We start from the raw sequence: 9,880 nt of genomic DNA, 5'->3' as shown, positions 1-9,880 counted from the left end.
AATTACCATAGTAGGATTTCCCACCTCAACAGTTGCAGTGGGGATTAAGCTTTAATGACTTTCGGGGGTGGGGGACAGTCACTCCACTGCATTCCACACCTAGTCCCCCAAAGTTCATGTCCTTCTCACAGGTTTACATTCATTCCATCCCCAAAGTCTTAACTTATTTCAGCTCAAAGGTCCAAAGTTCAAAGTGTCACCTGTGAAATCAAAACAAGTTATCTACTTCTAAGATACAATGGCGGGACAAACATAGGGTACATACTCCCATTCCAAAAGGGAGAAACAGGCCAAAAGAAAGGTGTACCAGGTTCCAAACAAGTCCAAAACCCAGAAGGGCAGGCATCAAATCTCAAAGCTGATGAATCGTGTACCTTGACTCCATATTAGATGTTCTCTGGTGTGGGGGTTGGGTCCCCAAGTCCTCAGGGTGCTCTGCTTCTGTGAACTTTTTCCTGGTCTCAGATGATGCTTCTGTGAACTTTCCTGGTCTCAGATGATGCTTCAGCTCTCACAGGCTGGTGCTGCACTCTGCTAGCTCCACAGGTCTGGGTCTCCGTGGCGGTCCTGCTCCCACGGCTCCACGAGTCATGGCCTTGGTGGGGTTTTTCTGCTGCAACTCTGACCATTTCCTCTTGGTCTTGCTCTAGCAGAGACTATGCAGTCAATATGCCCCTGTGACAGATTTGTTCCTGGGCCCCCAGGCCTTTCCATGCCTCTTGAAATTGGGGTGGAGGATCCAAAGCCTCCACAACTCTAGCATTCTGCGATCCTGCAGACCTAACACCATGTGGACGCCACCAAGACTTCCAGCTTGTATCTTTCAAAACTGCAGGTCCAGCCACACCTGGGGCCAATTAGCCATGCCTGGAACAGCCAAAGCAGCTGGGGTGCTGGTGTGGGGAGCAGCATCCCAAGGTGGCCTTGGGCAGCGAGCCCATGGAGGGTAGCTTGGGCCTATTCCCCATGACCATTCTGCCTCCCTAGGCCCCTGGGCCCTTAATGGAAGATGCAGCTTCAAGGATCTCTGAAATGCCTTCAAGGTCTTTTTTCCTTTCTCTTGATAAGCCCTTTCTTCTGTACTCATCTTAGCAAACGGTTGCTGGGCTACACCATTGAATTGTTCTTCTGAAAATGCTCTTTGCTTCTCTACCACATGGCCAGGCTACAAATTTTCCAAATTTTTACACTCTGCTTCCCTTTTAATTATACATTCTGGCTTTGCATCATGCCTTTTCTGCCATGACTCAGCATAGGCTATTACGAGTAGCCATGCAGCTTCCTGAATACTTTGCTGCTTAGAAATTTCCTCTGCCAAATACTCTGGGTCAGCACCTTTAAGTTTCACATTCCATGAAACTTCTGGGCATGAACAGAATGCAGCCAAGTTCCTTGCCAGTTCATACAAGGGTGATCTTTGCCCCAGTTTCCAATAAACTCCTTATTTCTATCCGAGACCTCCTTAGAATGGTCTTTACAGTCCATGTCTATATCAGCATTCTGATCACTTAACAAGTCTCTAGGACATTCCAAACTTCCCTTGCCAGCATCTAGCCTGTTCCTCCAAATTCTTCTAGACTCTCATCAACATCCAGTTACAAAACTGCTTCCACATTTTCAAGTATTTCTTATAAGCAACACCCCACTCTTGGTACCAATTTTCTGTATTAGTTCGTTTCTGTTGCTCATAACAAAATACACAGAACTGGGTATTTTGTAAAGAAAATGAAATTTATTGCTTATGGTTTCAGAGGCTGAGAAGTCTAAAGTCCAGGGAATGCATCTGGTGAGGGTGTTCTTTGGGGGTGGCTTTACAGCAATGCAGGGGTCTCACATGGCAGAAAATGGCAGAGCAGAGAAAGAGATCTCCTCATGCTCTCCTCTTTTAAAGCCCTCAGAACCACGCCTATGACCGCCATTATTAGTCCATCCACTAGGGCACAGTCTCAGAATCAAATCATGTTTTCAAGGCCCCACCTTTCAGTTACCTTAAAAGGACTTCCCACCCTCAACAGTTGCAGTGGGGATTAAGCTTTAATGACTCGGGGGGGGGCATTCACCCCACTGCACCCCCTTCCCTACAGTCCTCAGTCTCATGCTGGTCTTTGCTCACCATAGTGCTGGAAATTCTGTCAACCTGAGTGTGGTGTCTGCTGTCAGCCAAATGCCAACAGCTACAAGAGCACGTGTAAATAAGTCATGCCTTTATTTGTGTGTGATTCTAAACCATGGCTAATAAAGCCCTGTTTCACCCAGAAGAGCCCCTCCAAGCTGTGACTTTCCCTCCTCTTTGGCCCCTCTCCTACACGGAATGCAGCAGAGGTGGCTCAGTGCAGGCAGAAGACACTGCAATCAACAAGTGACCAGAACACGCAGCACGGCATCTCCACATGACGTGTCCTGTGCAAACATGCATACTGCCACCATGCAAGCTTCCAACTCCTATGTAGATTTCTGTGAATTTTTTCTGCCTACTGTCTTGATCTTAGTCAAGAAAAAAAAAGAGGAGAATAACTAGGTGGTGATCTGGCCATTACTTGACACAGTGCTTTGATTCAAAACCAGTTTCTCTTTTCTGCTTAGGAAAGTCCTCAGAGGCGTTTAGGTTTAAAGAGCATTTTGTTCAGCAGTTTGAGATGGGATCTCTGAATGTAAGGGTGTGATGGGTTTCACCTACTCCCTGCTCATGTTTCAAAATTAAATAGAGCACAGGGAGAAGGTGTACTGACAATGCAGCGGGCTGTTTTAGTTCTAAGCACTTACACTCTGCAGTTGGTGTTCTCCCTTCCCAAACAGACAAGGGGAGTGCCAGGCCCTGTTCTGCCTAGCACTTCCTGAGACTACCGGCCAGCTCAGGGCACAGACATGGTGGGCTCCAGCTATGCCAGGAAGTAAGGGCCCAGGGATGCTTTAGCCCAGAGGCAACACACACTGGTGTAGCCCAGGCCTTGTGTCCGCAGGTCAGGGGTGTTGGACAGAGAGGTCCCTTACACAGAGGACACCACTAACGAGGCGCTGGACATTAGTTAAGTCATCTTCCCTAGGTCTCAGGTTGCTCATCTACAAAACAGGCATGGCAGGAGTTCCTACCTCACAAGGGTCTTCTGAGGAGTGGCTGAAATACGCATGAGAAGCGCTGAAGTGTTGTCCTGTGCCCAGAAAGTGCTCAGGATGTGCTGGCCACCCTCGCGTCCGTGTGTGGCTCCCCTGCCACACTGGCTCTTGTGGGAAGTCCTGAAGCTCCTTGGGCTGCCTAGCAGAGAAGCAGAGCAGCTGTGCATCCTGAGATGCCTAGATCCAGCCTCCTCCTGCTGGGGTCTTTCTCCCTCCCTCTGGAGTTTGCTTTGAGATTACAAAAATGATACATGCTCCAAGACTCGGCGGACATTGGGAGCTCAAAAAATGTGTTGACCGAGTGACTATGCTCATTGTGGGAAAATGGCAACAGTGCAGCGTCCATAGATTAAGTATTACAGGAGAATATAACGAAAGCCACTGTCCCCAGGCCCTCGGGTGTCAGCCACTGATTGGCTGCCCCATCGTTTCCCATGCTCGGCCTCCTGCATCCCCTAAGTGGTTTCCAGGTCCCTCTCCTTGCCTTTGGCCTCTGCCCAGGTCCTGGCCCTGGGCCCACGCTCTTGTCCTCTCCATTTAGGTTGGGTAAGGCAGGCGGTACCTGCTGAGCTGGCCTTGTCTGTTAGAAGAACGTGGATGTGCCAAGAAGTCCTGGCCAACACGCGTCCCCCCACCCTGGTTCCTTCCCCAGAAGGAGGAGTCCCTTAGGTTTTCAACACTTCTGTGTGCATTCATTTACTGGATGCAACAGTGCAACAGTGACTGAGAGGAGGAGGAGAAGAGGGAGCAGGAGGTGGCAGCAGGGGCCCCTGTGTTGGCCTGTGCCCTGACATGGGCGTCCTGCTGGCCGACCTTGCTCACCTCTTCCATGGGCTCGCCCAGAAAATGAACTCAGCCCCTGCTTTTTAGCCAGAACTGTAAGGCTTTAATGGAGGGGAAGTTGAGTCCAGTTAACAGCTGAAGTCTGAAGGCCGCCTGGGGTGGGGCAGGTTGTGGAGGCAGCCAGACCTGGGCTCACGTCTGGACTCCCTTCCTGGATACAGCATGGCATTCAGCAAGCTCCTCCTCCTTCCGGGCCTCTGGACAACGAAGAAGCTACTGGAGGTGGCTGTGAAAAGGGAACAAGCTGATGCTTTCGAGCACCTGCCACCACCAGCCACATGGAGCATCTTCGTGCTCTTCTTAGGGCCGGAACCACAGGGTCAGACCCCCGAGGCAGGTCCCAGTGTGGTCTCAGCACACCCCTGCGTGACCGGATCACTCCTCAGCCGCTAGCCTGCCTTTTACAAAGTGCCTTCTGATGTGCCCCAGGTGGCCAGTTGGGGAGTGACGGCTTGCCTACCTATGACATTTATAAATATTTATAACATGCTTGCTCAAATTAATCATCTTATTTTACATCAAACTTAGGAAGAAAATAAAGACATGGTCTTATGTTGTTCTGTAATTATTGTGTGTAAACTCTCTCCCCTATTGTGATTAAAAATATCTTGAGGAAAAGGACCATTTTTGCATCAAATATCACCTCATTTAATTCTCTCCACGGCCCCATGAGGTATAAGTGATGAAAAGGTTCCAGGAGGCCAGGTGACTGCCTAAAGCCACATGGCCAGTAAGAGGCAGCCTGGCTGGGCTCTCCCACTCTGCGTTTGCCTCCCTTGCCTGACTGGGTCAAACCGCTGCATAGCTTTGGATTAGCCAGAAGATCCACCTGTAGGGTGACAACATGGAGCAGTTTAGCAGTACCAGCTGCCTCTGCGCTAAAAAAATACTATGGTTTTGTTTTGGTGCAGATCCAACATCTGCCTTAGATTTAATAGTCTCCTTCATGTTACAAAAAAAAAAACCAAAAAAAAAAACCATGGCCTTGTCATTCATACATAAGAATTCATGCTTCTGGCTAAGGCAAGAGTAAAATAGTTAGCAGAGTATTTCAAAATTAGTGTCTCAAGCCTCTCTCCCTTTGGTAAGCTATTCTTCGAAAGAGACGGGAGTGCAAGCCCAGGGGCGCTGGGAAATCACACTCAGGCTGTGTCCACCTGAGCTAGCTACGCCTGCAGGAAACCTGGCCAGACACCCACCCGCTCCAGCCGTGGCCCACAGCCTCCCTGAAGAGCATGCCAACTGCCTGGAAGGAAGTAGCCAAGGTGTACCCACACTGTTGACACGAACCTATAAAACGATGACAAATGTCACAGTGACATTTAAGAATTTAGCAAGGAAACCAGGACAGGAAAGATCTTAAACCACACAGGAAGCTTGTCACAAGTCTCAAGTTTTTTTTATTTTCTGAACAGAGTCTGGTTTTATTTTTAAAAAGAGAAGGAAAAAAACCCGTGATGACTGCTAGTGAGGTGCCACCGCCCTCCTCCTCTGGGTCGTACCTGCCAGCTTGCTCTCCTCCAAGCCCATGGACTCAGAACCAGGACACACTAAAGCATATGGTCTTCAGAAAGGATTGGGTCTTTTAAAAACAAATAAGGATCTGGGGGCTCAGATAGAGGAAGCCCCTTCCTTGCTGAAATGTGAAGAGCAGGCAGATCTAGATTCTGAACCCAGGACTCTTATCTGGCATGGCCTCAGGAGGCAGCGTGCCATCTTGGTTACCACAGCCATGGGGCACATGTCAGGGGCCCCCCTACACTACAGATGCCCTAGAAAGCAAGGAAAAGGAAGCTGTAAGGGTCATTTCTTATGAATGGGGCAAGGGAGGTGAGGAAAGGACTGAAGGAAAACATACCAGAAGGGCGGGCCAACCCTCTGTGCACCACATGCTTGCAACAAATGTGTAAAGGAGGATGCTCAGGGGTGAGTTGGGCCATCAGATGGGGCCTGAACAGGCCTGTCCTCTGCCAGACTTGGCCCAGTTGCCATCAGTTTCTTGACGTACCCAGGGAAGTGACAGCTCGTCGGAACGTATGGCAGCCTCCCACCAAAAGACCCAGTATGGTTCTCCACACTGGCCAGCCACCAAAAAATTGAAAAAGCAAAAACAACCCAACAGCACTCAGAAATTTTACAGTCAGGGACACTCTGCAGGCAGATGGCCATCTCAACAGTAGGAAGGGGGTAGGTAAGTCAGGGGCCGGCCAGGGACCGGCCACGGCTCAGACACGACGACGTCCTATCACAGTCACTGAGATTGGGTAGCAGAGAAACAGCAAAGCTGGAGAGAGGATGTGGCGGCACAGGGAGCAGCTATTGGTACCATCCAGGGCCTGAGCCCCGGAACCTTGAGTACAGTCAAAGGGAGAGGAGAGGAGTCAGTAGGGAGAGAAGGCAGAAAAAACTGATTTGCTGTGAAATGCAGCCAGCCAGTACTGAACTGAGGGACAGGGTGGGGGACAGGGAGCCCAGACAGTGCACTGAGTGTAAACATTCCTCCCCCATTCCCCACTCTGAGAGCAGGGCAGGCTCAAGAGAACCCTAGTCAGGCCATTGGCCCCTCTTAAGGCTCTGTCTTCATGGATGGCTTCTGTCCATGAGCCCCCCAGCAGCTGGGAGAGAGGGGCCCCAAGCAGCCCTTTGTTTTCAATCCCAACAGGACCAAAAAAGGGAGGGGCCTTGTCCTGGGTGCTAAGTGGTCAGTGACTTGGCACTTTTGGCCCCTCCCTGTGCTGGGGTCTCTAGGGAAGGCCAGAGACAGTGCAGCTGTAACAGGCCCTGCAATCCCACCCCAGCCCAAGTGCCCACAGCACCCTCTCCTCCCCCAGCCTGAGGCTTCAGACACGCTCAGTGCAGAAGCACGGAATGTTCTCCAAGTGTATCCCAGCTGACCCACCTTTACAGAGAGCCTTATGACCACGGCTTTCAAGAGCCATAAACTCAAAGACGCTAGAGTTGGAAGGTAAGTTAGAGATTACTTATCTAACTTCTAATTTTTAAATGTGAGAAAACTGAGGCCCAGAAAGTAAAAATGCTATGCCACCCAAAGCTAGTGAGTGACAGAGTCAGAACTAGAATCCATGTCTTCTGCTCCCTTGTCCAGGGTTTGTTACACCACATAAAACTTTGCAAGCATTGGGCCGGCCCGGTGGCGCACTGGATAGTGCGCCGCTTGGGAAGCGCGGCGGCGCTCCCGTCCGAGGGTTCGGATCCCACATACAGACCGGCTCCCGCTCACTGGCTGAGCGAGGCGCGGGAGCAGCGCCGAGGCTTGCGATCCCGTTGCCGGTCCCCGGTCCGGTACGGGGGCAACACTGAGGGTTGCGATCCGTTGCCGGACACGGAAAAAAGACAAAAGACAAAAAAAAAAGAAAACATAGGCCAGGATCCTCTGTGCTGCGTGGAGAGGGCCTGATTGAAAATGAAGCCAATACAAGGAAATCAGTAAGGTTGTAGCAAAAACAAAGTGATTTTTTTCTACTCTGTACTCTCACACAGTCACTCAGTACGATACCCTGACACCAGATGTGTTAGGATTTTTTCCCCACACACCAAGCAATTCTGCAGACGATTCTCTGGTGGACACCAGCTGGGTATCCTCTAATTCAATTCAATTCTAAAAAAAAAAAAAAAAAAAAAAAAAAAAAAAAAAAAACTTTGCAAGCATAAGCAGGGACAAGGCGAAACAAAAATTCTCAAAGTTTTTCCCCCACCCCTCCTATTGAGGGTGGAGGAAAGTGAGTATTTCCTGCCTTGCCCCCTGCTGTCCTCCTGCACCCTGACCTCCCTGAAAGTATTTACCCTGTCTCAACGATTCCAAGAGTGATGTCCCACATTAGGACTACAAGTGGGCCACCCCTGGATGTCTTCTGTCATCACCCTCAACAAGAGGAACACTATGGGGGAAGGGCTCCGTGGTCTGCCATGTCCCCAGTAAGACCTTTAACCAGAGCAGAGGAGAAAGGTCTGATCTACACCAAGACTCCTAGAGGAAGCACGAATGGGCAACTGGGTTTCCCACTCCCCAGGCCCAGGGGAGGCCCAACTTCACATCCATCCAGGAACCCCACCAAAGCTATTGCTTTGAGCCAAGATCTGACCCAGCCGGCACAAACCACGGAAAGGACGAGCGTGCAGAGGGAGGAGCAGAGGGGGCCAGCCAATGGCTGGTGCTCCACAGACCCTGTAATAACACTGGCACCAAACCCCAGCTAGATCTGGTAGCCATGTTGAAAGTAACTTCTGAGTATTCCGTATTTTTTGCAGGCAGCATCAGTGCATGATGCAACAATATTGAAAGCACGGAGGTAGAAATGCTCACTCACCCAAGAAAGGGTGCAGTTTGGTCCTTTGAGTATGGACCCCCTCTCCCCCCGAGCTGAGAAGAGAGGAGCAGGATTAAAGGAGATCCCAGGTGAGCTTCTCCCTTGGAGGAGAAGAGCAACTGGGCAGGCAGCTCCCAGGGGCCCAGCTCTTCCTGGGAATTAGTGGTCACAACTTCAGGCAGGAAAGAGGGGTGGTGAGGAGGGCAAGGCCTCCCCAGATCTCCCACCAATTGTAAGGGGCCACAGGGTGGACACAAGAAAACAACACTACACACACACAAAGACACAAGCTTTGCACTACCATCTGGAAGAATCCAACAGACACATCGGGGAAGGGTGGATTCTGAGTCGATTTCAAGGCATGGGACAATGGCCAATAACCACAGCCTAAAAGAGGCTGGCACCTCCAAGAGAGAGGAAAGGCCCAAGGCCCAGCACCACCTGCTGGAGCACCGCTTTCCTCCATTTTTCCCCACACTGAATGGGAATTAGGGTGGAGGTGGGAAAAGCAAGACGCGGAGGGATCCAGCCGCGTGGAGGTTAGGATATGCAGAAGGGGAAGTAGGGCAAGTGGACCATCGTCCCTCACCATTAACTGCTGGTCTCTCTCCACACAGCCTGCACCAGGGGTGCAGAGCACACACTGGCCCTTAGCCCGATTAACATTACCTCTTCCAAACAGAGCCTGATCAGATCTGGCTGAGAAGTCAGAGAACAAGGGAGCTAGGGTCTCTCACCCCGACAGCAAGCACCTGCCTTTCATCCCCTCAATTCTGGGAGGCCACAGCCAGAGTGTTGACATAGCCATGGGCCCCTCCCTCGTTCTCCGCGATGCAGTGGCCCAGCTGGGAGCCTCCCTGAGGTGGCAGCGGTGGAGGTGGCGGTGGGGCGGAGGGCGGAGCACTGTAGCCCCCTCTGGCCCGACTGGGGGAGGCCCGACTGCCCCGGTCCCAGCAGCTCTCCAGGGCCTCCAGGCCGCGGCAGCCGAGGAAGAAGAGGTTCTTGAGCATGAAGATGGAGAGGGGCTGCTGGTAGCTCACCACCAGGAGGCACCGCAGCGCCAGCAAGGGCACGTCCACCAGGCAGCCGCCCAGCAGGCGCAGAAGGCGGCTGCAGCTGCCAGGCCCTGAGGCCTGGCCCCAGGACGAGGCCGCGGCGGCTGCGGCGTTGAGCTCGTAGAGCCAGAGCACCGGCGAGGCGAGGGTGAGGAAGTAGACGGCGATGAGCAGGTAGCGCAGGTGCGCGGGCAGCGGCACCCGGTCCTCCAGCATCAGCTCCACCAGGGTGAAGCTGTCGAGCAGGTCAAGGCACGTGCCCAGGAAGCAGCCGGCGGCGCGGTGCTGCTGGGGCTGCAGGAGCAGGAGTCCCCCGGAGCCCGAGGGGGCGCCCGCCTCGCTGATGGCCCGCACCAAGCTGTAGAGCAGGGGCACCGACAGCGCCATGGTGAGGCGGAAGCCCGTGGTGCCGAAGGGCGCGCGCAGCTCGATGAGGTCCAGGATGGACGTGCCCAGGATAAGCACCACCTTGGGCGTGAAGGCGATGGAGTAGATGAGCCAGGCCAGGTAGGCGAAGGCAAACTCGCCGGCCGCCGCGGC

General features: G+C 52.3%; 1 protein-coding gene across 1 annotated transcript; it reads right to left on the bottom strand.

Moving 5' to 3' along the window:
* Positions 1 to 7,617: 7,617 nt before the first annotated feature.
* CECR6 (cat eye syndrome chromosome region, candidate 6) lies at positions 7,618 to 9,872 on the bottom strand. Its single transcript, XM_008578269.1, has one exon. The coding sequence runs from the start codon at positions 9,725 to 9,727 to the stop codon at positions 9,053 to 9,055; it is 675 nt and encodes a 224-aa protein (XP_008576491.1). The 5' UTR covers positions 9,728 to 9,872; the 3' UTR covers positions 7,618 to 9,052.
* Between the last annotated feature and the right edge of the window lie 8 nt (positions 9,873 to 9,880).

Source organism: Galeopterus variegatus, unplaced genomic scaffold (assembly GCF_000696425.1).
Source record: "Galeopterus variegatus unplaced genomic scaffold, G_variegatus-3.0.2 Scaffold73, whole genome shotgun sequence".
Lineage (NCBI taxonomy): Eukaryota > Metazoa > Chordata > Mammalia > Dermoptera > Cynocephalidae > Galeopterus > Galeopterus variegatus.
Note: the sequence above shows the minus strand (reverse complement) of the source record. Positions and strands in the feature narration are given on the sequence as shown.

Coding starts and splice junctions, on each gene's coding strand:
- CECR6 (XM_008578269.1), bottom strand. CDS start 9,727: ATGGCGCTGTCGGTGCCCCTGCTCTACAGCTTGGTGCGGGCCATCAGC.